The sequence below is a fragment of the Cheilinus undulatus genome, linkage group 20 (assembly GCF_018320785.1).
Source record: "Cheilinus undulatus linkage group 20, ASM1832078v1, whole genome shotgun sequence".
In the NCBI taxonomy this organism is placed as follows: Eukaryota; Metazoa; Chordata; class Actinopteri; order Labriformes; family Labridae; genus Cheilinus; species Cheilinus undulatus.
The window spans coordinates 10,936,011-10,962,963 of NC_054884.1; the positions used below are offsets into that span (position 1 = coordinate 10,936,011).

At 38.5% G+C, this 26,953-nt stretch overlaps 2 protein-coding genes across 6 annotated transcripts; one reads left to right on the forward strand and one right to left on the reverse strand.

The window, feature by feature from the left end:
- zdhhc16b (zinc finger DHHC-type palmitoyltransferase 16b) lies at window positions 1–10,925 on the reverse strand. 4 transcript variants are annotated; one of them, XM_041815174.1, is made up of 10 exons: window positions 10,379–10,925; window positions 5,326–5,614; window positions 5,044–5,238; window positions 4,777–4,865; window positions 4,669–4,697; window positions 4,432–4,565; window positions 3,908–3,993; window positions 3,671–3,794; window positions 3,444–3,514; window positions 1–1,390 (listed from the first exon to the last, which is right to left on the reverse strand). In XM_041815174.1, exons 2-10 carry the CDS (start codon window positions 5,584–5,586, stop codon window positions 1,288–1,290), a joined length of 1,092 nt encoding a protein of 363 aa, XP_041671108.1. In that variant the 5' UTR covers window positions 5,587–5,614; window positions 10,379–10,925; the 3' UTR covers window positions 1–1,287. The 4 variants fall into 4 exon arrangements, with proteins under 4 accessions (XP_041671108.1, XP_041671107.1, XP_041671105.1 ...); XM_041815173.1 differs by having other exon boundaries at window positions 5,326–5,618; XM_041815171.1 differs by lacking the exon at window positions 10,379–10,925 and having other exon boundaries at window positions 5,326–6,494.
- Window positions 10,926–10,927: 2 nt separating this feature from the next.
- On the forward strand, window positions 10,928–26,662 carry vps35l (VPS35 endosomal protein sorting factor like). 2 transcript variants are annotated; one of them, XM_041815169.1, is made up of 30 exons: window positions 10,928–11,011; window positions 11,690–11,789; window positions 13,319–13,501; window positions 13,625–13,750; window positions 13,853–13,877; window positions 14,311–14,390; window positions 15,270–15,398; window positions 15,483–15,567; window positions 15,648–15,704; window positions 15,839–15,935; window positions 16,038–16,085; window positions 16,225–16,318; window positions 18,532–18,732; window positions 18,918–18,964; window positions 19,243–19,354; window positions 20,469–20,585; window positions 20,665–20,718; window positions 20,808–20,888; window positions 20,974–21,036; window positions 21,121–21,206; window positions 21,293–21,373; window positions 21,571–21,634; window positions 21,916–22,014; window positions 22,766–22,843; window positions 22,977–23,091; window positions 23,370–23,509; window positions 23,623–23,788; window positions 25,005–25,123; window positions 25,879–26,028; window positions 26,144–26,662. In XM_041815169.1, the coding sequence occupies exons 1-30, from the start codon at window positions 10,968–10,970 to the stop codon at window positions 26,240–26,242; spliced, it is 2,940 nt and encodes a 979-aa protein (XP_041671103.1). In that variant the 5' UTR covers window positions 10,928–10,967; the 3' UTR covers window positions 26,243–26,662. The 2 variants fall into 2 exon arrangements, with proteins under 2 accessions (XP_041671103.1, XP_041671104.1); XM_041815170.1 differs by lacking the exon at window positions 10,928–11,011 and adding an exon at window positions 11,573–11,592.
- The last annotated feature ends 291 nt before the right edge of the window (window positions 26,663–26,953 follow it).

Consider the following 26,953-nt stretch of genomic DNA (forward strand, 5'->3'; position numbering starts at 1 on the left):
GTAACTATAACCATTCAGGGTTAAATTTATTAAAAAATGCAGCTTTGAAGGCGGTGATTTTGGAGACACCAAGTTTTAGCCTGACACCAGTGATGTACGAATTCATATTTTACATTTGTACATTTTACTAACATTTCAATAAACTGTTAAATTTAAATTGAACTAATTTTTACACAATTTTTCACAGTAATTAATACAATATTCAACTTTAAATCATATTAAATTTGTCTTTGTTTGTTCGAAAGCATCCTGCGACCCCCTTCCAGTGTCTTGCGACCCCCCTGGGGGTCCTGACCCTCATTTTGGGAACCACTGCTTTAAATGAAAATTGATCATAAAATGTTCAGTAAAATCAATCATTTCTTAAGTGGAGCAAAGTTAGAGCTTACCTTTTGTCGTTTAATGGTGGTTAGTGATACTTTTAAATGTGCTACAGCCACACAGTCTGGCAGTAGAACCACATTAAATCAGGCACCAATATAAGTAATGGTTAAAAAATGAATTAAGAAAATGGCCTAATGTTTCTTTTTAAAATAAGTGAATATTTGAAAACCTTCACCTTTCCTCACCTTATAAGGGAAGCATCAAGTCTTTATGAAGAAGCCTTGTATAAATGTTGTTATAGATATTGAAATTAGCAAAATACTGGCATTTCGGATATAGGCAAAAATCAAATTCAGTGCATCTATAAAATGAACTATCCAAGTAGTATTTGTTTTCATTGCTGTATAACTTTAAGCTGGTGTTCTCTTCACAAACGGCCTTTTCTCTTGGTCATTGTCTGATCTCACACACTGGTGTAAGATGTGTTGATTCAATATTTTCAGTCCAAAATGTAAAGGGAAAAGGTTTTCTGGCATGTAGAGTAAAAACAAGGCTGGAGCTTGAAAACAATGCTGGCCAGCAGCATTATTTATGAATCCAATTAGTCAACAGTGCTGCAGTCACAGGGGGAGTTCTGCTGGTGGTCAAGTCCACAATTAGACCTGATGTGCAAAGTTGACGGGCGATATGTGGAACATGATGATTCCAAGAGGATTAATCACTACTGGTTATTCCTGTGTGTTTCAAAGTTCAAGCAGGGAAAACAACCAAACTCCTTATCTGAGAAACTATTTTCCCGTTGCTGATTGTGAGTAGCAGCAGATGAAACAGACGGTGTAAAGCTTCTCTTCTTGTAGTGTCCCTGGCTGGTCACAACAATGTGTCGATAGTCCCTTTGATTGTAAAAATGTACGTCTAAGGTTATACAAGTTTTTGATATGGTTTTGGATAAAAGGCTGAGGGTCAGATGGCCAACGGGTCTCTTCTGCTGTAGATGTAGTCCCACATGATGCCGTCTCCATTGGGAAGGTGGCTGGATGGCAAGAGGACCCGTGTGAGCCAATGACTGAGGAACAGAAGAAAAAGAGATCCTGAATAGGAGCTAACTTTTTTCTTGTGCATTATTAAAAACATGAAATGACCTTCTTAATTGTTATAAATCTCAAAAGGTTTGAAACTAAGTTTTAATTTGGTGTCTGAAGTGGTAAAAAGTTATTTCATGAGAGTGTCTTTCAAATGAAACCACTCAGTTTTGAAATGAGCATGTAGATAAAATACTGCAACAATGTCGCTCAAGTGTTTATTACCTGTTCATAACTATTTTTTCTTGTTATGTAACTGAATTTCTACCAAATTGTTGTCTCAATATTCACCAGATTGCAAAGAAGTGCCAAACTTTGTTTAATGAAACGGGGAGAGTGGTGAAATTTTTGAACGGCCCTCACTGGCTGCTTTTTCCTCACAGGTTGTCTTCTCCATCTGTCTGAAAGCCTAAATAATGCCTTCATATGTACGTCTGCATGTATATAATCCAGCATAATTTATGTGTCTGTTTCACTGTATACTATTTATTTCTTTATCACATATGCAGGCCTGCCCACAGATAAGCTTGACCCCTGACAAACCTAGAGGATAGGCCCTCCCCAGTTTTTAATTACTAATAGTATCAATGCATGTGTGTTTGACCAGTAGCAGTGGTGCTAGTTTTGGTGCTAGTTTTCACCAATTTTGCACATTTTGCCAAAATTAACCAACTTTTGCCACTTTATAATCCTATTTCACTGCCTTTTCAGCACATTTTTGCCAGTTTACATGCATATTTGCCACTTTCTGTCCATTGTTACCTCTGATAATCATTTTTTTGCCCTTATTAGCCCATTTTAACCACTCTTTATGCCCATTTTTGTCACTTTTAACCCCTTTTACCACCTTTAACTGATTTTTGCCACTAAATAATCCTATTTCACCACTCTTGATGCCCATTTTGCCACTTTTAAGCACATTTAGCTATTTTCATGCCTATCAATGTCACTTCTAAGTTATAAACAATATTTTCTTAGTCCTATTTCAGCACTTTTTCTGCTGAGGTGAGCTACTTTTAACCAATTTTGTCATCTTTTCCACCCTATTCTGGCACTATTAACCAGTTTTGGCAAATTTTAAAGCATGTTTCACCTCCTTTTCAGCCCATTTTGCCACTTTTTGTCCATTGTTGCCTCTATTAACCAATTTATTGCGCTTATTAACAAATTTTAACCATTTTATGCCCATTTTTGTCGTTTTTAACCCTTTTTGCCACTATTAACCATTTTGCCACTTTATAATCCTATTTCAACCCCTTTCATGACCATTTTTGTCACTTCTAACCAGTTTTTTGTCTATTTTGTCCTATTTTAGCACTTTTTCTACCCAATTTTGCTACTTTAAAACAATTTTGCCACTTTTTCCACCATATTCTGGCACTGTTGACCAAATTTTAGAACTTTATAATCATGAATCAACGATTTTGCCACTTTCTGCCCTCCTATGATTCTGTTAACCCATTTTTACCACTTTAAACACATTTTTGCTAGATTTATCCATTTTTATTCTGTTTAACCAGACATAAAAATAGGGAAAAACCATTGCTCTGGTAAGACTGTTTTTTATTTAGGTAAAAAAAAAAAAACTTGGTTATCATAGCCCATCTTTACAATGGACCTTGACTTTGCTGACCTCCATGCCCCCCACCCCTCCCATTTGGCTGGGCCCCATAACGCTCTGTTTTCAAACATAAACCTGAATGAATACCTTTTTTATAGAATATTAAATGCATAAAGAAATGCTTGTGGTTTTTTTTTAAATGATGTAAGCAGCTAATTTGGGCATCAGAGTAAAATCTGACTTAATTGTTTGATTCTCCTGGCATTATCTGCATTTCACGTAGCAGAACATAACAGCTTAACAGAAAGTGTTGGAATTCAGATAGTTGAGCCAGGAGGCAAACCCCTAGCCTTCCGGTTGACAGACATCTAACTGTGCTACAGCAGCCTCCCTGAGTCGCGAGTGCTGCCAAATCAACTATGAAAATTTTGAATGAATGATACTTTTTATTAAAACTTTGAGAAAACTGAGCTCACCTTCTTTTTTCCACTCCAAAGAGTGTTTTCAAGTTGTTCATTCTCCCGTGATGATATGGATTTCTAAACATCTGCATTGGAAACAAGAACACATTAAGAGCCAAAACAAGCATTTTTTTCAGTTTTTATATTAATTACAATAACTTGCCTTTTTATCATACAATCAAACTGTTGTCCTTGTAAGATGACCGCAGTCCAAAACTAACTCTTCACATTAGTTTAAGTACCTTTCCCATCTCCCTCAGTCTTTTTGTCTCTTTGCGGTTAATATGGCGCTCCACGCTGGTCTCTCCTCTGCTGATGAGTATGGTGTGCCACAGAGTGAGTCCTCCCAGAGCGACAGCCACCGAGCTGCAGAAGGAGAACATTAAAACCTGTCTTCATGACTGTATCAACCTATGGCAGAGTTTCAAACAGGCACAGTAGGGTGTGCTTACACTTAATGTGTTGATTTTTTTCCTCACCTGGTCAGCACCCACAGGAAGATGATGCTTTTATGAGCGGTGGTTTCTGTGTAGCTTTCAGTGGGAGGTGGGGTCTGATAGTACTTCTGCCGGGGACAGGAAAGATCTAGACTTAATTGACTTAAATCACTTTCAGATCATATCAAAGGTGTTAAGCCCTTTGCTTTATTATGTTGTTTGGTTCAAAAGCCAAACATGCAAGAGACAAAAAAAACAAATTAATTGATATTGAAAGCCTGGAGTTGTTTGTTTACCAGCTGGTATACGGTCCATCTGAGATAAGACCAAGCAGGCTCAGAGGAGATTGTATGAGGGGAGAGAGTTAAGATCTCTTTCATGTCTCCTGTTTCATTTGTTATTTGCCATCTGAGCTCCACTTGTGCTTTTAATAACCTCCTTCAGCTGACACTGCTCAAACATTATATCCTGAACCTTGAGACAACAGTAGATAAACCCAGGTTCTACATCTATAGAGACCTTTTTTGGGGGCGGTGGCAGAGGTCAGAAGTTGCATCCATCCTCACCTCTATGGCATTGTAAGCTTCCAGAAATAAGTTCCTGCTGCTGATACTGCAGTAGATGCAGCCGAGCGTCATGTAGAGGCAGAATGAGAAGAAGTAACGGTGGTTGAAATGTCCGACACAGTTGTTCAACCAGGCTGGAAACACGTTAAGGACAAAATGTAAAAAGATGAGGATTTTAAAGGACTATTGTAAAGTTTACATGGACTTTTTTCAAGTGGGACTTTTCGAAAAGGATACGACAGTGATGGTCCATCTTCAAAACACACCTGGAGAATCACAGAAACAGTTAAAAAGAAGAAGAAACCTAGAAACTCTGTGCACGTGGAAGTATTCTGATGTACTTACATGTTGCAGATGCTGCAGTGGTGCGTCCTGGCTGGTTTTGGTGAGATACATTTCTTGCAGATGGACACGGAAGGAATATGGATTTTGTCCTAAAACAATAAAAATCTATTATTCCGTTATACTGTTCCGTACCAAAAGTCTACTTCAAAAACACAAATATTATCACCATATCAACAGCATTTTACTCTCCTTTAGCTGAGTTGTACCAGAAAAATGGAGTATGCATCATGCTAATCATCTAAGGCTGTTCTACAATGGGATGGGTACCTTGGGTGGGTGTCCTGGAGAGGTGGTAGTGGCCTTGTAGTAATGGAAGACCACCATGATGAGAAGCCAGTGGCCACAGCAGAGGTGCCAGATGATCCAGTGTACCGGGTAGGTGCTGAGGATCGTGGGTATGACAAATAGGTAGACAATGACCACAACTGATGTGGTCAGCAGTATGACTAGAGTTACAAATACCTGCAAAGAGAGGAGAAAGAGAGGCTGAGGATCTAAATTTGGGATGAAGAGAGAGAAAAGCACTTAAGATAAAAATAGACAACTCACCACTCCAAACCAGCGAGTCACGTTATCCACAATCCAGTAGACTGGTTCAAAAGCACAGTCCAGAAGAGTGTCAGAGTTAGTCAGGCTGTTGAAGTAGAGAGACTTGAGCAGCAGCTTGCTGTAGCTCCACAGATCCAAAAACCTGCTGCTGATCCACGGATTGGTTCCCCCGCCTCGACCCCCTCTGTATGGACGGCACCATCGCAGCGCTAGACGCATGGCCCGGGAGAGCTGCCACCTCCAGCTGCTGCCCAAACGCATGCCAGCGCCGCCTCCTCTCCTGCACACTCTGCCTTCAAGACAAACACAAACGCACAGACACAAACCCCAGCAGTTACAAACACAGGCGGCGAAAAACAGCAGCTCCTCGTAGCGAAGCCGAATGACCTCTGAGGGTTTCTTTGTCATTTTTATGCCAAACCCAAAAATTGAACTACAAGTAAGATTGATGTTCCACAACACAAAGCAGAGAGGGAATAAAGCGGGAGTGGTTTCCACCTCTAGAACGTCCCCAACTTCGGTGACGGCATCCTCCGTCTGACACATGTCCATCAAAGAAAATTAGAACAAGGCCTATCAGGTAATGAGCTACCCCCATCAGCTCCTACAAATAAACTACACCTTTGAATAATTCACAGAAAATCCAGACCTCCAGGCCAAAAAACGTCTTAAAACATTGCAGATGAGATGCTGAGTGGTAACCCTATCAGAGGGAAATGCAACGGGATGAATGTCTTAAGAAGGAAATCAAGTGGTTACCTGATCTGCGCATCATTTCATGAAAGTGAGTATTGGTTACACAGATAAGACTTGTTCAGGTGCTCCCTAATAGAGAGGCAGGCATTAATAATGAGAGATGTTCATTTGGGACCTTCAGCAGACAGTAACAGTAAGGACCAACAACAATCTGCACTTTTCTTAACTACCTGTTCCCTCTTAAATACTCAGAGAGAGAATGGTTAACTCGACTGTAGAATTATTTGATACACTCGCTGAATGAGCCTCTAAGTAAAATAAATGATCCATCTGAAGCAAACGTGTCCCATCTGTCAGGTCTCAAGAGACTACGCTGATAGGCTTTCCTTTCTTCATTAAGTGTAACATGCATAATAAATAAACAATGACTGCATTAATTCAATAACATTAGTGAAATTAATCATAATTGATGTTTGGAAGACCATATTAGCAAAAAAGCTGCAAAATTAAAGAAATACTTTAGTCAATTCTATAATCATTAAGCCTTACAAATAAAGTACAAACAAAATCCTGTTATAAAAACCCAAATTCCAAAAAAACATTGGGACATCATGTAAAATGTGAATAAAAAAGAATACAGTGATTTGCAAATCCTTTTAAACCTATATATGATTGAATACAGTTCTCAGATGATACATTAAATGTCTGGGTAGATAAACTTGGTTGTTTTGTGGAAATATATATACATCCTGAATTTGATGCCTGCAACACGTTCCAAAAAAGTTGGGACAGGGACACCTGAAACATTCCACAGGTAAGTAAGTTAATCTCAGCCTGGCGTTGTCATATGACAAGAAGAGAAAGGGTAATAAAAGTTAAATAACTTTTGAACCATGATTCAAAGCCACTTGTTTGTTGTCTTCCTCTAAAAGCCCTCCGTCTTGACGTTCTAATGACGCTATCAATGCCTATGTAGCTAGTGCATTCGTTTTCTGGTGAGCCTGGAACTTTGGTGACTTTCCAAGGTCTTTAAAGGGGACATATTTTACCTTTTAAAACAAGTTTATATTGTTCTCAGAGGTCCTGAAAAACGTGCCTGTAAGTTTTTTGCTGAAAAAACACCCCAGTGTTGGATTTTTGCATGTCTAAAAAACCTCTGTTTCAGCCCTGCTCAGAATGAGCTGTTTCTGCGTCTGTTAAATGTTACTGAGCCGTCTGACTCCGCCCCTGACTACATCCCTCTCAGGAAATGGATGTGGCTCTCCTGATCCTGAGAGGAGGATCAGGAAAGGAGGGCAGGGAGGGTCAACCAAACCTGGGGGCTGGGCTAATTGCCCAACATGACATCATGAGGGGGTATTCTGAGAACGGCTTGTTTTAGCACACATTTTCTTAAAGGTGGAAAAAGGGGGGGGGGCGGGGGGGTTCTGGTACTTGAGAGGATTGTGGACAGGCCACGGTCACATGTTTTTGTTAGAAAAGCCTAAAAAGGGGATTTTTGCATAATATGTCCCCTTTAAAGATTACATCCAAACCACTAATTCAGATACTGAACCTCTTTTTATCCATTTTATGATCTATGTTTTGATGATTCCTGCAGCTAATGACGGCTGCAATACTGTTTTTCATTTCAGAAGAATGCCTTTTAACAGTAATATCGGCAAAAAACTAATATGGTGCAACCCTAGTTATCAATGATGGAGTTAGTGTAGTGTGGTTCTAAATGAGTGGGTTAGTTTTTCACATTTTTTTAACCCTTTAACCTTGGTTTGGTTAATTATGACAAAAAAATGAAAGGAACCCATAACGGCTGTACCGGTCAACCTGAAGATGATATGAGCTTCAGTCAAAAAAGACTGCCTGATTCAACAGTAAACATGCAGGTTTAAATATCCGATCAATCTCAAAATATGGACTTGGTATCACATGTGTCCGTTTTATTTGATCATAGAAAATTTCATTCTTTATTTTCTTTTTATGGCAGAGATCTGTGGCCTTACAACCTTTCACCTCTAGTCACTTTTTAACTTTATGATTGACCAGGTCATATTTGTGGATTTCATCATGGGACAAAGCACACAGCAACACTGCAGAGAGGAAGGAACACAGCAAACTAACTTGTTATTACAGAACGTTTGTGCAGAATGGATTATGTTACACGTTATATCATGGATGGAAAAAAGAGAAATAATTTACAATTTGTAAGCAGCATTATCAGTGCATAACTGCTGAGATGCTGCATGTTGAGTAAAGAGGAACTTCAAATGCAAATTCAATTTCAATGCTCTTTACCTGAAAAAACAGAGAGAACATAAAAGAGTGGCACGAAGCAGGGCACCACAGTCTCTATGGCAACCAGCTGCCCTAAATCTGGTCTTAAAAGACACAGATCACTCCACTTCCTGTATGTCCCCTGTAATAAGCTTTGCTTCAGCCTGCTGTCTCTGCCTTTCTGAGAAAAAGAGGAGAAAGATGCTTCTGCTGATCTTTAGACAGACTTTAGATCTTAATAAGAGGTTAATACGATCATTTACCTTCCTTAACTAGAACTGTGAATAATATTTTATCCAAAATCTGTTAACAATTATACTTGTGCTTTATTCCTCTATTTGTAAGATTATGCAAATTAGAATTACAGACAGAAATCAACTTGAAGCTTTGAAAATGACATCTGACATAATTCTTCTTGTTCTCTATGGCGGATTTAAAATGATTACTGGTTATCTTGTAAACAATGTTAAAGGTCAGAGGTAGATTTAAATGAGTTACAAACAAAGCTCAAACAGCCCAACTAGTTCTTTTACAGTTGTATGTTACCCTTTGCCACAATTTTGGAGTTAAAAATTAAATTTTTGAACAAATCTTTTAAAAGAAATCTGCATTTCGCCTCAAAAACATACCCAGAGCTTTATTAATATCAAATACTATTCATACATACCAATGGCATGTCATGAAAGGCAATTCAATTTGCAACGAATAAAAAATAAAAATCATTGGCAATTTACTTCATGCTTTGTTGACTTTTCAAGCAAAAGTTTGTCCACAGTATGAGCTTTTTTACAATAAATTTACATTTAATTTCTGCTTGACAAAGAAAACTTTTCACTTTATTAACTCGATAGCTGATGCTTGAATGTGGAAAATAAAGTTCCTATTAACTGATGTAAAAATTCTTACACCGGACACAGGGGTGGAGCCAGATTTGCTAAATATTCAGGGCTAAGCCCAAACAAAGGATGGTCCAGGGACCACCTCCCTGGCAAATTTTTGCTTATCGGGCATTTGAATGCATTGCTTTTATGTAGTTTTGAACACAAATTTAGAAATCAAACTTCCAACAAATCACTGCATCATTTGGGCAAAATTGTGCAGTTGAACCTAAAAAATCTTTCAGTGTTTACCTCAATTTTGTTCTTGATTTAACTGCACTTAGTGTGCCATTGTCATTCTAAATCATGGTACACCATGTTAATGTTACCTGATTTTCACTTCTGCCTCCTAAAAAAGTCTAATGCTCATTTTTCAAGTTACATTGCATAAGTAAGGTAGGAATATGGTGTAAAAGTTTGCAATTGGAACTATGCATTCTCAAATAAAGAACATTAAAAGCAACATATGGGGTTACAGATATTGATTTGTTCACCAAAATTATGAAAATTGTATTTTTAGAAACATGTTATAAGTACTTTTTATAATGCAGTGAGTGCATAAGTTCTTAATGGTTAAAAAAGACCAGATTTTTCAGATCAGCTTACATTAAATTTCCATGTTGTGATCAGAAAGGCCCAATTGTTTTGTGTTTTCTTTTTGCATCTATCATAACATTCATTAGCAACATACATTCAACCATTAATTATTTCTTAAAATACATTTTTTCTCTGGTTTTCTCAAACATCCCTAAAATAAAAATCAGTTTTGTTAGGCCAAACCCACAACATTATTTTAGAATAATACATTATTTGACTTTTTGTATTGAAATACTATTATGTTTCTGACATTGTGTTGTGTTTTTCAGTGTCTGATGGTTAGCATTAGCGATGGGAACACACACCTCTTAGTTCAATAAAGGGATGATAACTTAATTAGGTGGCTGAAAGCCAATGTAGTACAATTTAATGTGGATAAAAATGTCTTTGCTGAGTCAATCTGAACATTCACCTGCCTGATTTTAAAGCCAAAATCTGGTTTTATAAACCAGCAGATGATATCATTCCTCCAATCAGCTACAATATGTCATGCTTTAACCAGAGCTAACAGCTAGCTGCCCCCAGCCACCTTCACCCCGCCCATGTCACTATTATTTTAAAATAAACATAGTACACCAACGTAGACCAAACTTGAAATTGACATACTGTACCTGGTCAGGTGAATGAGGCGGACAAGCCTGTAGCACTACGGTCAGGTCATGTTAAGGCTTTGGTGTTAGCTAAAGTCCCCGCTGGCTGACTGCTGCAGATATGCAGCATGAACGACTGCGCCTACAAAGATCCTCTATTTAGTTAAAGTTTCACTCATAAGCAGCAGCCAAGCACGAAGTCCTGTCAAAAAAATCCGACCGCTGGTTAAACTTGTGATAGCAGTGAGTGTCCCTGTTGTTTTAGACTGTCTCTGGTCCTACCATGAGTAGATTGGACATTATCTCAAAGTAGTTCGCTTGTCAGGTAACGGAGAGCTCCTTTAAATGCGTGTAGTGTCCGGAAACTGATTTCAAAGTGGGATGTCTTCTTTTCATCTTCTCGCGCACAATATCGTCTGGGAAATGAAGTTTCATTTCGCTTCACCGGCTTCAAAAGATTTCTCTCCGTTCACGCTTCCGTTGCATAAATTGTAAAATGACGGCATGTATGAGCTGTCAATAGCAACCTTTAACATAAAATCTTTAAAAATAGTTAGAGAACTGCCTACAGCAAACAACAACCCCTAATTTGCGTAACCAGGAAGTGTACATGTGTCATATGATCGGAGAAAAAAAAATGGCTGCGGTGCAGTGGTAGGATGCTCTTTTCTCAATTAAAATAACTCCGATTCACCACTGCTTAACTGTTAAATCGTGTTTTTATCAGTGCTGTATAGATATAAAGTACTAAAATGCTATGTCAGTTCGTGTAAGCGTCTCAAAGAAATGTTACCTTGTCTTGCAGGTTTTTAGCTAAACATTGCAGCAAGTGTTGTGGCCTAAATATTAGACCTTTTTGACTATGGTTAGCCTTGCAAAGTCTATAGAAGAAAGAAAATGTTGGTTAATTTGTTTTGTCTGTCAGTTTCACGTAAGTTTGATGTATTGATTGAGTACAGAAATACTGATAGCGTCGTACAAGTGATGGTAGTGTCCAACTTATCATCAAACAGACCCATTTTCTGCGAAAAAGCCTACATATGTCAACAATTCTAGTAGTATTTCAACCCTTAATATAACCCTGTTGTATCCCATGCTTGCCATAAAAACAACTGGGTTTCCTCTGTCACAACAAACTTTCATCTTTGCAGTAATGGCACGGTCAATCAATGATCCCAACTACTTTCTTCTCTTAAACTAAAGCAAACACTCAGCAAATGTAGTACTATCATCAGGTGCATACTAGAAGTAAGATAATTAAACACCTTTTACACCTGTGAGTTGAAAACAATTTAAAAATGATGTCTTCTTTCTCTGTTTTGTGGTTAAAAGGCGTTCCCGCATGCGCAACTATGAGGCGGAGCTGCAGAGATGTGGACCTGAGGCTGCTCTGGTTGAGTTTGGAGACTACCATCCCCTCAAACCAATCATGGTAGACCATCTGCCTTGCCACTCTCCTCCAAAAGTTACACTCACAGCACACTCACACTTCTTAGACAGCAGTGATCTTGGTCACATCATCCCAGAATCTGCTCCTCTTTGTCCTAGGGTTGTCACAGTGCCACTTTTTAAAACTTATGTAAATATGGTCCTAACAGGGCGGGAAATTGGTCTCTAGGCAGATGCTGGTATTTTTGAGCAGCATCGAGTGAATTTGCTCCACCTTCCAGCCACTGGGGCGGGTAAATAAAATGAACATAATAGAGTCATTTTAACAGATAACAGCATGAACTGAAACCCGGCTTTCTGCTTATACCTACTGACTTTATGAGGGGAGCCAAGCAGGCCTACAGGCTCGATAACCAACAAGTCCTGCCTATAGTTAACATTACCGCAAGAAACTTATAGTTGTGTTAATTTTGTTGAGTCCTGTGAAGAAAGTGGTACATATATTCTATTTCTAACCCTGTCATGGACATGCCTGAGTATTTCTGAAAACATTTTGATTTTCATTAAACATGGGGACATGTGAAAATAGCATTATTACGTATGACAACAAAATAACACTCACTTTGTCCAGCATACTCTTATGATTGTGATAACTCGCCTAAACTAATGACTTTATTTGTATAGCACCTTTAAAACTAAGGGCCTCCAAGTGCATGTGCAGGAGAAAACAGAAGAACAAAATGTAAGCTCATAACAATAAGTTGGTTGTCTTACCTCTCAGTTGAGATTAATTTGCAGTTGTTAAATACCTGACTGCTTTAGAAACTCAAACCAGACACAAAATAACAAAAAAAAACAAAGACTAAAGCAAACAATCAGCAAATGTAGTACTATCATCAGGTGCATACTAGAAGTAAGATAATTAAGCACCTTTTACACCTGTGAGTTGAAAACAATTTAAAAATGATGTCTCCTTTTTTAAAACATTTATTTTCTGTTTATGAACAAGAGCAGAGGGCATGCCAGTATTAAACAGCCTATCATTTGAATACTAAATGCCTCAACTATTATACTAAACTTCACTACCTTATCCTGCTCATTAGAATAAAGTGGCTGGTAAGAAAAGAATGTGAGTGGCTGTTAGCTACTAGTACAACTAGTAAAAAAGCAAAATTGCAGGCAGACTCCTGCACACTCGTCTAAATTTAAAGAACAACATATAACACCGCTGACATGTCAGGACAACATTGCTTGTTTGTTTTCTCATGGCACCCTTTAGAAAAAATTAAAGATCTCCAGTCATCTTTTTTTCTAAAGTACTGGTACTTTTCATCACATAGTCATTAAAGCAACAGAGATTGTATTGTTTTAATGCATATAGTATCCAAATTTATTAAATGTCATGCATATTGACAACCTTAGTTTCTTACACAGTATGTCTATACATAACTGCTTTGTAATTAAACACAAATTAAAGTGAAACTTTCATGTAATGAAAACTTTATTTGGTTGGTTGCATTTAAGAAGTAGCGTTGATGCACCATGAACTTTTCTGATGTTCTACACTCCCAGGTAACAGACACTAAAACCCGCCGTGGGGCTCGTAAAGGCAGCACCTCCTCTTCCTCTTCCTCCTCCTCTTCTGCACCTGCGGATCCCCTCAGCTCCATGCTGGATGGGACCGACCCCCTGTCCATGTTTGCTGCAGCTTCAGCCAGTGAGGCCCCCGTCATGTCACACAGTGCTTCCATGGGGGTCAGTTCTTACTTCAGACATAGGAGCTGATGTTTTGAAAATACTGTTGTTCTCAGGGTTAAAAACATTACATATAGGAAAGATGGTACTAAACCGGTTTTTAAGAATGTCTTCTGCTTTCAGGACATTGGGAGGAAGAGGAAGGAGAAGGATAAGGATGAAGAGGTGGTTGGACTGGATTTTGAGCCTTGGTCAGCAAAACGAGGAGAGATTTTGGCCAGGTTCACCACCACAGAAAAACTCTCAATTGTGAGTCAGTTATTTAAGTTGTTAGTATGAACTAAAGTTTTATATTTAGAAAGGCTGCATTGCACAGACAGAAACCTTACCCCTATTTCTTTGTCTCTATAGAATCTCTGCATGGGTTCTGACAGAGGTAAGACCTGTGTGTTGTTGTTTTTGTATTATTTATCAAAATATCTGATTAATAAATACACCAAAAGGATTTTGCTTTTGCAACCTTCTTTGTATTTATAGTAGGCTGCTTTACCCACTGTAGAGCACTTTTTCACCACCTTAAGGCATACAGACAAATAAGCACCTATTGTAAACATACTGGAGCATTAGCAGCTAAAGAGCCAAATATTATGATCTAGAGTTGATAGTTCAAAACTGAACCTGTTTGGTGTCCAGAATAACTCACAAATAAGCAACTTTTACTAACAAATTAATGATGTATTGATGATTTTAAGAAGTGATAACACAATAGTACCATCAGCAAATATTGTTTATCTATCCTTTAAAAAAAAAACATTTACATATTTGAACTATGCTAAGAAGCTAACAAAGTACACCTGTTTTGACTGTAGGGAAAGCACCAAGTCCAGGGTCATCAGCTGTTTCAGAGAAAGTTCGAACTCGCCTGGAGGAGCTGGATGATCTCGAAGAAGTATGTTACCATTCAGATTTCCATATGGGAACAAGTTTATATGCTTCTGCATAAAATCAGCAGAGCTATGGATACTGCTCTCAGTGTGTGGCTCACAATAATAATAATACTACATTAGTGATTTTACTATAAGTAATGTGTTGCACTTCATTTATACAATGATACTCCACAATATCTGATTAACTAATAATAATATTTCCCCTAATATTATTCAGTGACTTTATTCTACATACAGTGGTTGTTGGGTAAAATAATTTGTGTTTAGGGCTACCTTGTTTGGATTTACACAAAAAAAGCTCATTTTGGCCACAAAGTATCGCTATTTTTTTCATGTTGGTCCTTGGCACCTTATCCTCAGCACCTGCTGTTACATGTTGAGATATTCCTGGGTAAGATACCTAAGCACCCCTGCTGCATAGAAGAAGACTCTTCAGTTCTGACAGACACTTATTCTATCAGAGTGTGAATATGGTGTAAATGGGTCAGTGTGACCTGTGGTGTAAAAAGCGCTCTGAGCAGTCAGATGACTAACTAGCACTGTACTACCTCAGGTCTGTTTACCATTAAGTCCGTATGTGAGCTTCTGTACAGTAAAGGGTCAAATTTTACATCATTACTCTGCAGGTTAAGACCTTTAACTTCAAATTACACCATTTAAATTAAATCATCTGTACTTATGGTACTGAAAGACTTTATTTAAAGTGTTTCACTGTACATCATGTACATGCGAATAAAAACCATAACAAATCTTTATCCACTGATGAAACTACAGCAGGAATAGATTTTAATTTAAGTGCATATGGTCTAAGCTTGATAGAGGGAATCTGAATTGAGTAGATGCTAACTTGGACCCACTTGTTTTCCTGTTATTGTATCCAGGGTTCCCAGAGAGAGCTGTTGAACCTCTCCCAGCAGGATTACGCCAATCGCATTGAGGAGCTGAACCAGTCCCTGAAGGAGGCCTGGGCCTCAGACCAGAAAGTCAAAGCTCTGAAGATTGTCATCCAGGTATTCTGCTGTTTAAAAAATGTTTCCTGTGTGGTAAATACTCTGTGCTTTTGTGTGAAACATTAGTGCTAATGTGTGTTTCAGTGCTCCAAGCTTCTGTCAGACACTTCAGTGATCCAGTTTTACCCCAGCAAGTTTGTGCTCATTACTGATATCCTTGACACTTTTGGTGAGTAAAGAAGCCTTTCCCCTCATTTAGACAGATACACTTATCAAATGCGTACTCACTCTTGTTTTAACTCTTCGTAGGCCGGCTGGTGTATGATAGAATCTGGACTATGTGTTCAGACCCAAGACCGCTACCAGGTATGAATGGGAGGATTCTTTCTCTCATCCAGTCATATTTTGTTTGCCAGTATCCTCAAGATGGTAGCTTGTAGACTTATCAGCGACAAAATGTAACATGTCTGATATATCCACTCTGTTTCCTTCCTGCATAGATTCATTCACCGTGGACGATGTAAACGATACGGCCAAGGAAACCTGCCTAAACTGGTTCTTCAAAATAGCCTCGATCCGTGAACTTCTGCCTAGACTGTATCCTTAAACTACTTCTTTATAAAAGCTTCCTCTTAAATTTTATCTTCATGGCATCATGGTTCATTAAAAACACACTCTTTAACTCTTTGACCTGAACAGATACGTGGAGGCGGCCATTCTCAAGTGCAACCGTTTTCTAAACAAATCGTATGTACTGTTGGTTTCCCTGTAAATCTACTTATAATAAAATTAATTTGAATTTCTCAGAGAGATTAGAAATAGAGTTTTATTTTCCTTTCAGACAGTTTGGAGAATTTTAAAATTTTACTTTGTCCTCCCCCTTCAGTGGTATCCAGGAGACTCTACCTCGGCTGACATCCATGATCAGAGGGATAGGAGACCCTCTAGTGGCAGCATACACTAGAGCTTACCTCTGCAGGGTGAGAAAGGCTCTCTTTCTGACATTCCTCCTGAATTTCCTGCTGCATTTCTGCACTGTCTGCTATTCCCGAGCCATTTTTTAACCAGACAAAAGTGTTTGTGCTCAGAGAATTGTTGTAGTGATCAAGGTGTGTCATATATAATTGCCTTTTAATCAGCCTTAAACTTAACCAATAAAGCATGGGATATCTAGTGGTTTATTCAGTATGCTATAGCATAACAATGAAAGTAGTATGGAAAGGGTCATCTGCCACAGCCCTTGTTCAAAGGGACATTATGTGATGTTTTATGCACCCTAGAAGTTTTTCTCTGTTTTTTCCCATTATTTCTGTCTATTCATGGTATATCTGCTGTTTTTGGGAACCTCTTTGTTGTCTTTTAATTTGTTTTTTGGTTGTTGGTGATCATTGTAGCTATTTAATGTAGCTTTGCAGCTGTCTTCTTTCTACTTGCATTCCTTTAGAATTTTTTGTTGTAGTTTTCTGTAATTCTGTGGACTTTTTAACAAGACATTAGAAAGGAGGCAAACTAAGGACCAATTTCATTTCTATCTCTTAGCCCTTCTCTTCATCTACCTCTTTCCCTTGCCCCTCAAAACAGGGTGGTAAGGGGTTGGGGTGAAAACAATTCCCTAGGAAAAGAGATGTAACTAATTACTTTAACTCAGATTCCTGTAATTGAGTAGTTTTGGGTACTTGTACTTTTTCGAGTACATTTTAAAATCAGTGCTTCTACTTCTACTTAAGCAGGTTTTAACTGTGCTTTGACTTGAGTACCATACTCTCGTACTTTTTCCACCTCTGTTGACTACACTATATTTCAAATCTGAGGAATGTGCCGGCTGAGTTTCCCATCATGCCCTTGGGCAGTGTTAAGATGAATTTTCGATGTTTTTCCTTGTGTTAAGATGTTGCCTGTTGTTGCTAGAGTTCTTTTGGTCATTTTTGCAGTGGATTGTAGCCATTTCTGTCATTAGACACATTTGCACCTTGAGTGAAGTTATCCTCTGAGTTAGGGCTTTCACCTGTGACTAAGGATGCATAGTGCATATTCTTCATTAGACACCATCAATTTTGCAGTGTATTTGACTTTATTATAGAGGTGTGACTTAACCTACATGAACTACCTATTTGAAGATCTTATCTCTTTTTTACCAAGAAGGAAAGATCAGATTTTACCGTACAAGCTATTTATATCTACTCAGTACTAAAAGTAAACTTTAAATAAAGTGCTTTTTACTTTTACTTGAGTAGATTTATAGACCAGTACTTTTACTTAAGCAAATTTTAACCAGAGTAACTTTACTGTTACTTGAGTACAGTAATCTTGTACTTTTTCCACCTCTGCTTGATTGCTGTCATGTCATCATACATTGCAGATAAATAACTGTGTCATCAGAGGTGATAAGAGTTCATGTAAACAAGATGCCCTCGTCAAATGTGGTACGGTCAGTAAAGTTTGAACCATCTTGTTCATACTCCATGTTGATTATATACCCAAACTACAACAAAATCCCATCCCTCATAACTAAAGATTAAATATATGAGAAAAATACAACTGTCTTATTTTCTATAATCAATTATAAATGCTGAAAATTCTTACATTTATGTGCCTCTGTCGTAGTCTGTTATGCCATTTCAGAAGTGAACGCGGTGCATAGCGGGAAACTCATCATACCCCTAGGTTTGAAGTGTGGTCCTGAAAATTTTGTTTCAAGGACTGTGTATTCAGAAGAGAATTGGGACACCCCTTCACCTGATGTGAAACATGCAAAACCAAGAGGAAGGGCTAAGATAAGGGCTACCGCATCAACAACAGGAAACATGCACAAAAGCGATACAAAGAGACAAACAACAACCAAAAAATCCCTGAGCAAATATTAGGATATGCAAAACCTTCACAAAGAGGGACCAACTACTCTAAAGAGTCCTTAACACACTAAAAAGAGATCTGGAACAACAACCACAAACATAAAATACATGGAGCCAGACACTCAAACACAAAAAAAGTTGCAAAAAATGACCACAAAGAGGCACAAATCCTTCTCTGAGACAGCACGTTTGCCAACAGGGAACTATAAATAGATGCAAAGTTACAAGAACATAATGCAACCTACATAACTGAACATGTAAAAAAAGTATCTTCAACATTATAGAGATTTTTGGGAAAAAAACAAGATCATGCCCAAGTTAACACTGTTCTCTTCCTTCAGGTTGGCATGGAAGTCGCCCCTCAGCTCAAAGACAGCCTGAACCGTAACTTCTTTGACCTGCTGGGGACCTTCAGACAGATTAGTGGGGAGAGTGTGCAGAACCAGCTGGTCCAGCAGAGGGTGGAGGTGCCGGAGTACTTGACGCTATATTCACCTGCCATCAACTGGATCCTGCAGTGTATCGCATACAGAGCTCCAGAGGTGAGCAGTGGCACTAGTTTAGACTGAGATTTTCTTACAAGAATAAACATAAACACTGTACACTTTTCAAAAATCAAACTCAGCTCAAACTGGTAATCTAAATTATCTCAGTGAGACTTTCCTGGTTAAATTATTTTAAATATAATGAAACAATTGATGAACTGCTGTTTGTGCTTCCATTAAAGGCTCTGCTGACAGAGATGATGGAGCGCTGCAAGAAGCTGGGTAACAAGTAAGTGCTTTAATACTGAGGAGAGGTTTTTTGGATTTTTTTGTTTTCTGTGGGTGAAAGATAAGGTCATATGAAAGATGCATGTCTGATTTGTTTTTCTCAGGGATAAGATCTAATATGATAGAAATATAATATTATAGAAACATAATGTGCTTAGAGTTTTGGAGATAACTTGTCCAAAGTTTTAAGTTGATAGTCTCTGTTTCTTTCATTTCAGCCTGAATAATGGCAGTAAAGGTCTTTTTGGCTCAGATCAAATATGTCTCTGTTTCCCATAGTGCCTTGCTGTTGAATTCCGTTATGAGAGCGTTCAGGCCGGAGTTTGTTGCAGCCAGAGCCACCGACTTCATCAGTATGATCAAAGACTGTGATGAAGCTGGATTCCCAAAGGTCAGCGGATGTGACAAAAGATGTGTTATAACATTTGATATAAGCAACATTCAACAGATAAGTGAAGATAAAACATTTTATGTCGAGATATAGCTAGCAAAGATGGCCCTATTTGTCTTGAGATAATAATGGTAAGAAATTTGCATTATATAAATAAACACCAATGGATTCATTGAATACCAAGAGGTAGAATTCTCATTTAAGAATATCCAATTTTAAGAAATTGAGTACAGAAAGCTACCTGGCAGATTTTTATATGCTACTGTAGCAGTTTAGGCCTTATTTTTTGCTTGTAAAATCTTGAATGTTGAGTCCCTCAAAAGTAATATTTTTTAATTTGAAATCAGAGAAATACACTTTTTAAAATAAGAGATTTTGCAGGGAGAGTTCTCCTTTAAATGAAAAAGCACATTAGCAATATGTATCTCCAGGTGAAGTTCATACTGCAGATTAAGGCCTGCCACACACTACAGGATTTTAAACCTGATTTGAGGCAAAATCCCCCTTTCCCCCCGAAGATTGTGAGGGCGTATCCCAAGAGGAGCCTCATCGCAAATGACTATTTGTTTTAATAATCCGCAAGTGTGTCATGTCAACACAATTGTTTTGCTGCTCCAAATCACGTCAGAGCCTCCCAGACCCCAAACCGTAGTGCCTCTAACGGAGTATCCATAACAACCAATGAGAGTGAGCAGACAGGGTGGCGTCACCAGCCGGAATCATACGTACGTTCACCGCTCACTGCTAAAAACACAACTGTAGCTTCATTCCAGCCAGGATTTCATCCTTGGTCTTTCCCTTGTTTTTCGCTGCATCTGTAACACATGCCAGGGCAGCCTGTTGTGGAGGGACCGCAAGAGGGTTTCGACAGAAATTTGTGTTTGTGTTTTTTCTGAAGTCACATGATAACCTGAGGTCACTGGCAGGTGTGTGGTCTCCAGTGTTCTGACAGTCTGGCTGAGGATTAAAGATTAAAAATTATCCTTATGTCTGTGGTCTCCCACATCTTTAAAATCATTTCAGATTTAAAAATCGTCTTGTGTGTGGCCGGCCTAAAGTGTGAACTAAATCTTCATGAGCATGAATTGAAGCGTGATTGCTCTCTCCTCTCCAGCATCTGTTGTTCGGGTCTCTTGGTCGTAGTCTAGCTTGTGCTGACCCTCCAGAATCCGAGAGACTGACAATCCTGAATGAAGCCTGGAAGGTGGTCACTAAAGTCCGCAGTCCTCAGGTACTGTGGGAATGAAAGCTTCACTTTTATGAATGTTTGCATCTTTGAATATGTTCACATGAATTTTTGTGTTTTTTAGGATTACATCAACTGTGCTGAGATCTGGGTGGAGTTCACATGCCGACACTTTACAGTGAGTAGATCACAGGACAGAGGAGCAGCTGGGACACTTTTACAAAGTGGCATTCAGAGTCTTTTATTGCATTCATCTTTTCCTTTCAGAAACGTGAAGTCAACACCGTTTTAGCAGACGTCATCAAACACATGACACCTGACCGGGCGTTTGAAGACGCTTACCCCCAGGTCAGCAGCTCACAGAATCAGAAGCATTGTCTGCATCATGTCTGCTCTGTAGTGACTTTGTTCTGGTTTGTTTTTCTGTATTCAGCTGCAGTCAGTGATCAGGAAGATCCTCACTTACTTCCACGACTTCTCCGTCCTCTTCTCCATGGTAAGCAAACACCTCAAAGTGATAAAACTGTTGCAATTGTCATTTTAAGGTTTCCTGATAATATCTAACAATTTTGTTCCTCAGGAGCGCTTCCTGCCATTTTTAGACATGTTCCAGAAGGACAGTGTGAGGGTGGAGGTCTGCAGATCAATCATGGAGGTCTTCATCAAGTGAGAGATAATGAGAATCATACTCAGCCAGAAAAGTCCTAAATATATGTAGCTTAATTGTCCCTATCTGTTTTGATTTCTTGCAGGCACCAGGTGGAGCCCACCAGAGACCCCGTCATCCTTAATGCCATGTTTCACATCTGCAAGACCATGCACGACTCTGTCAAGTAAGCCATTTAATATTTTTGTGTTCTTATGTTATTGGTTTAGTACTTTCTTATCCCTTTAGCTCAGTGGCAGAGGTTTTACTCTTAGTTTTACATTAGATTGGTAATGAGGGTATGTTTTTACCTCACAGTTGCTCCTCTGACCTGCCTAGCCACAGCCTCAGTCACTTAAATGCTTTCTGCTCTCTGAATTGCAGCGCTCTGACTCTTGAGGATGAGAAAAGATCCTTAGCCCTGCTAATCATCGGCTTCATCCGCATGGTGAGACTCCTCGGACTTCATATAGGACAAGAGTCATTATCATGGAAGTATTTGCTATGGTCCACAGATTCTATGAGACAACTCAAACCTGCAGCGTGGTGTGTTGTGTGTTGAGTACTGCTGATCATAATAACTATGAAAAGCTTCAGTTTGGTGTTGTCAGCTAGCTTGTTCATTATTGTGAACTGATCAAAGTTACCCTTATGATAAATTATAAATGCAATATGAAAAATAATGTGAAATAAGCAGTAAAAAGTACTTTGTTGTTTTTCTTTCCTTAGGTTTCTTTTGGTCGGGACTTTGAGCAGCAGCTGAGCTTCTGTGTGGAGGCCAGAGCCACCTTCTGTAACCTGGAGTCAGTGCTTGTGCAGCTCATCCATGTCAGTAAAAATCTGTTTTTGTCTGTTAGATTATCTGTCACATTCCTTTGTTTTTTCTCTTCATTTTTCACTGTTTGCTTTGTCGTTCGTTTTTTTCGTTTGTTTATTTCTTGAATTTTTCTTTGAACGTTTTTTTCTTTTGTCATCATTCATTTTTTCACTTTTCTTTTTTTGCTCCTTTTTTCATTTGTTTTTTTTTATTGTTTTTACAATTGTTTTTGTTGTTTGTTTTCAAGCATTTTCAGATTGTTTTTTCGATAATTTTTTTGTAGTTCATTTTTTCAATCATTTTATGTTCATTTTTTCATTTGTTTTTTTCTTTCGTTTTTTCAATCGTTTTGTCATCATTTGTTTTTTTCGACTTTTTTCGTTCGTTTTTCTTTCATTTGTCAGTCGTTTTTACGTTCATTTTTCAGTCGTTTTTGTCGTTCATTTTTTCGCCTTTTTTTTGTTCATTTTTGATCATCTTTTGCATGTTTTTCTTACATTTGTCAGTCGTTTTTACGTTCATTATTCAATTGTTTTGTCGTTGTTTGTTTTTTCTACTTTTTTTGTTTGTTTGTTTTTTATCTTTTTTTTTTTGTATGTTTTACCATAATTTTTTCAATCATTTTTGATCCTTTTTCCTTTATTTTTTTTCTATGGCTTTTTTCATTTGTGTATTTGTTCACTTTTCGATCTTTTTTCAATCGTTTTTTCTTTCATGTTTATACTCACACAACCTCCTGCATGCTCCCCTTGATGTTTCCAGACGGTGAACCAGCTGGCGATGGAGACCAACCGGGTAATGAAAGGAAGTCATTCTAGAAAAACTGCAGCCTTTGTCAGGGTGAGTGAAAATGCAAGGCTTCTAATCGCTGTAGGCCACTGTACACTCCTAGAGGAAGACGTTTCAGCACAGCAGGAGAGAGGGGAAGACAAGTTAGGGGGAAATGATCAACCAGTAATTGCTTTTCTTACAGGCATGTGCTGCCTACAGCTTCATCACCATCCCGTCTCTCAGCAGCATCTTCAGTCGACTCAGTCTCTACCTGCTGTCCGGGCAGGTCGCACTTGCCAACCAATGTCTCTCCCAGGGTGAGCAGCTTCTTTATTTACAATTTTAACAAGGGGAAAAAATCTCTAAGGATTTATAAATTGAGATGACAAGTATATTTTGCTTAATATCAGCTAAATCTAACTCCATGTATTTGTTCTCCCCTTTCTTCTCTGATCTTTTCCCTTTCATCCCACACTCCTTCCCTTACATATTTCCTTTCATTTTTCCCTCCTTAATTTCCTCCTCTCCCTCTTTTTTCCTTTCTCTCTTCCCCCTCTCTGCTCTCTTCTCCTCTATTTTCTTTCCACACATCCAGCGGATGCATTCCTAAAAGCAGCAGTCAGTATTCTCCCCGAGGTTCCTCGCTCCATCAGTGTTGAGGGAAAACTTCGCTCTTCTGAGAGCTTCCTGCTTGACTTTATCAACAACTTCCTGGCTACTTTGTTGGTTGTCCCGGTAATATACATCACCTGCACCAGTTCTGGTGGGGTTTAGAGTCAAACGGAGATGAAATAAGAAACCAAGCCCTGTGTATTCAGATGTGTTTTTGTGTGTGATTGTGTTTGCAGGATCATCCCGAGCATGGCGTGCTGTACCTGGTCCGTGGTCTACTCAACATGGTACAGGATTACACCTGGGAGGACAGCAGTGACGCCAAGGTGCGGGTCTATGTCAGCGCTCTGCCTCTGCTGGCCGCCATGAGCCAGGAAACTTACCTCTACTCCATCCCTAAAGGTACACAAATGTAAAGTTTCATCTATAGTACTTTAAAGTTGAAGCGAATGATTACCTTAAAATTTATCACAGTTAAACGGTTTGAAATGTGAATGTGAAAAGTGAATCCAGCTTACTTCAAATTTGGTTTAGGGCTAGAAAAGACCTTGTAGAAAGATTTTTTTCAGGTTTTGTGTAAATCTTGAACGGTTTGGCTTTGGCAGCTTGTTTTAGATGTCTTGCCATCAGACAGGAAGTTACTGTTACCCAAGCATATAAAGTCAAACTGCCCCAAACTGTCCTTGTTTGATTGGAATACCTTCATGACGTGCTTCACCTTGTTTACACTGGTTGATCTCACTTCATGTTGTGTTTAAAAGACATAAGAGGTCAGAGAATGTTGACATTTCTGTGTCTGAAAGACGTCACTGAAGCAGCCCATTCTGCAGCTGTACCACAAGCCCAACATGCATGAATGTGTAAAGGATCATTTCAGTGCTGCTAGTATGTTTCACGGTGGCAGCTGCACCTGCACGACACCATGTGTGTTAGTAATATATATATAAGGGTGTACAGGTCACACTGGTGTATAGGAAGCAGCCAACTTTCTGGAAGAAGAAAAAAACAGTGGCATTGCGTCTTATGAGATGTCAGTAGCCTAGTGGTCATTTCTGTATGCCTTATGTTGTGTGGTTGTTAAAGCATAAAATCCCCCCAAAAACATGGATCTTATAGGCTGGATTTTAATGTCATTTTCTTTCTTGCCAGCTAAAGTTATCCTACTTTCATAGGCACTATTTCACACAAGATTCAAGATTTTCCTGAATTATAGATAACTAAGTTCTAATCTTTCTTTATAGTTTTCAATCAGTCAATCACTCAATCAGCTTTTTAAAAAAAAAATTAGATGTAAATGAAAATGCAGTCCATCACATTAATTCATAAAAAATTATCTTTGAAATGGGACTCCCCAGGAGCTATGTGGGGCTTGTAGATAGGGGCCTAGACGTGGCCGTACAATTTATAAATAATAAACATGATACAAAATATACACAATAACAAATATTATTCAGTCAGCATTCCTAGTGTTGACTCAAGACTGTAATATATGCAAAAACGACAAAATTTTATGTTACAAGAAGGGTTTTTTTTTAAGTAAGTGCCCAATAACAGATGCGCTCATTAGAACCTTTTTTCCTGCAGCTAAAATAACTGTTCTCCTTTTTTCTGGTCTCAGTTGACTCCAACGAGACACTTTATGGAGGTGATCCCAAGTTTTTATCAGAGATCAACAAGCTGTGTGAGACTCTGATCGGACAGATTCTGGACCACCTGAAGGCCCTCGGACGGGACGAGGTGAGAAAGCAGCCTTTTTCTATATTCTGTTCTGATTAAGCTAAGAAAAGACCATCTGTTCTAATGTACAACTCTGGAAAAAGGAAGAGGACTGCAAAGTTTTTTCTGTTCTCTGGCTTCACTTTGTATTGTTTTTTCTTGGAATGAAATGCATATTTTTTGTTTTATTGTATACACTTTGTGCACATTTTTAACACAATTTGTATACAAAAGAAAATGTTTTTAAAAAGATTTGTAGTAGTCAATCCATGTTGCTACTGAATTTCAAATCTGAAGGTCTAGCTGAGGAAAAGTGTGTTTTGTCTGTCTCTTAGAAATAGACATGTGCATTATATTCTTTATATTTATTATTAATTATAAGACAACTCAATTGCAAAAGGAATGTTTTCTAACTCACTCACTCATTATTATATTTTGCATAAAAGTAACAAATAAGTTCAACTTCAAATAAAATATTCTCATTTAGTTGTCTTGGTTAAAACATTAGTATTCAAAAATTAATTACTTTGCTGCTTTTTTCAGGATGTGACAAATAGGCAGCCTTTTATCTGAACTAGCTGTTGTATTTATCAAATAAAACCCCTAATCAATCTTTTACTGTCTGATGTTGAACAGCCACTTGAACAGCCATAACACAACCCTTTTAGTAGTAGAACCAGCAAATTCATTTTTACAGTGGAGGAAAAATTCAACATTGCTCTACACCAGGTATTAGTTTCAATGCAGTGATTTGTTCTGGATTTTTCCCTTCACAGCAGAGCATACGGCGTCAAGGCGCTCTGGCCTTCTCTCTGTTTGGAGTCCTGCTGGCTCACGGTGATCTGAGGAACAACAAGCTGAGCCAGCTGTCCGTCAACCTGTGGAACCTCAGCCACAAACACGGATACTGTGAGACACGGGTCTCGGTGAGTTTACATCTTGGACTCTCATTTATTTGAAGTTTCCTGCTTTTTGATGCTGTCAAGTCAAATTCACTTGAAAAGCGGGATTCACATGAACCTTATGTTCTGTTTATTTCAGGTTCGGACTCTGGAGTACATCAAACACCAGGCCCAGCAGCCTGACATGGCTCACCTGACAGATACAGTCCAGAGGCTGGCACTACAGTCCCGTACCTGAGAATACATCTCAGCATTTGTTCAATGTTCATGCCTAAAGTTTGTACAAATGACAGCTACGAGAGGTACAGAGATGAGAAGAAAATGCCTTAATGTATTCTCTGAGTGGACATCTGAAGAGGTGTGAGTTTATGAAAAGGATCTAGCACTTAAACCTGAAACAATCTTAGTTTTTGTCCATAGCTCCTGTTCAGTGTTAAAATTTGATTGACGTATTTAATGAAATAAGCTACAGAGCCTCTAAATGTTCGATCCTATGACACGGACACTGCATAGAAACAAGTCATACATTGTTGTATCTGCTCCACCCATTAGTGAAATAATTCCAGATGCAGCAGTAAAGGAACAGATATTTAGCAAGTGAACTATATAGTTGTTTTTTTTTTTTTATCACATCTGCTCTCTCCACTGCACTGTAAATCTAGCATCATGAATACAATTAACATGGTAATATTTCTTTAATTATAATTTGTTACATGCTGCATTTGTAGAAATAAACATCCTGCTTTGTATTAAATATCAACAATGAGCTTGGCTCTTCTTACAGCCTTCTAAAGATCACATGACTCTGGATTTTATAAAGCACAGTGGACTAACAGCAGCAGAAGACATGGCGCCCCAAACCATCACTGACCGTGGGAACTGAAAACACTGAACTCCAAGCACCTTGGATTCTGGGCCTCTCTGATCTTCCTCCAGACTCTGGGACCTT

Excerpts from the sequence above, each read along its gene's own strand:
- zdhhc16b (XM_041815171.1), bottom strand. The coding sequence starts at position 5,877 with ATGGACATGTGTCAGACGGAGGATGCCGTCACCGAAGTTGGGGACGTT. Across the intron at positions 4,866-5,043 it reads CTCCAGGACACCCACCCAAG|GACAAAATCCATATTCCTTC; the intron begins GTACCCATCCCA and ends TTATTGTTTTAG. Across the intron at positions 4,566-4,668 it reads GAAGATGGACCATCACTGTC|CCTGGTTGAACAACTGTGTC; the intron begins GTATCCTTTTCG and ends ACGTGTTTCCAG.
- vps35l (XM_041815169.1), top strand. The coding sequence starts at position 10,968 with ATGTGTCATATGATCGGAGAAAAAAAAATGGCTGCGGTGCAGTG. Across the intron at positions 11,012-11,689 it reads AAAATGGCTGCGGTGCAGTG|GCGTTCCCGCATGCGCAACT; the intron begins GTAGGATGCTCT and ends TGTGGTTAAAAG. Across the intron at positions 13,502-13,624 it reads CACACAGTGCTTCCATGGGG|GACATTGGGAGGAAGAGGAA; the intron begins GTCAGTTCTTAC and ends TTCTGCTTTCAG.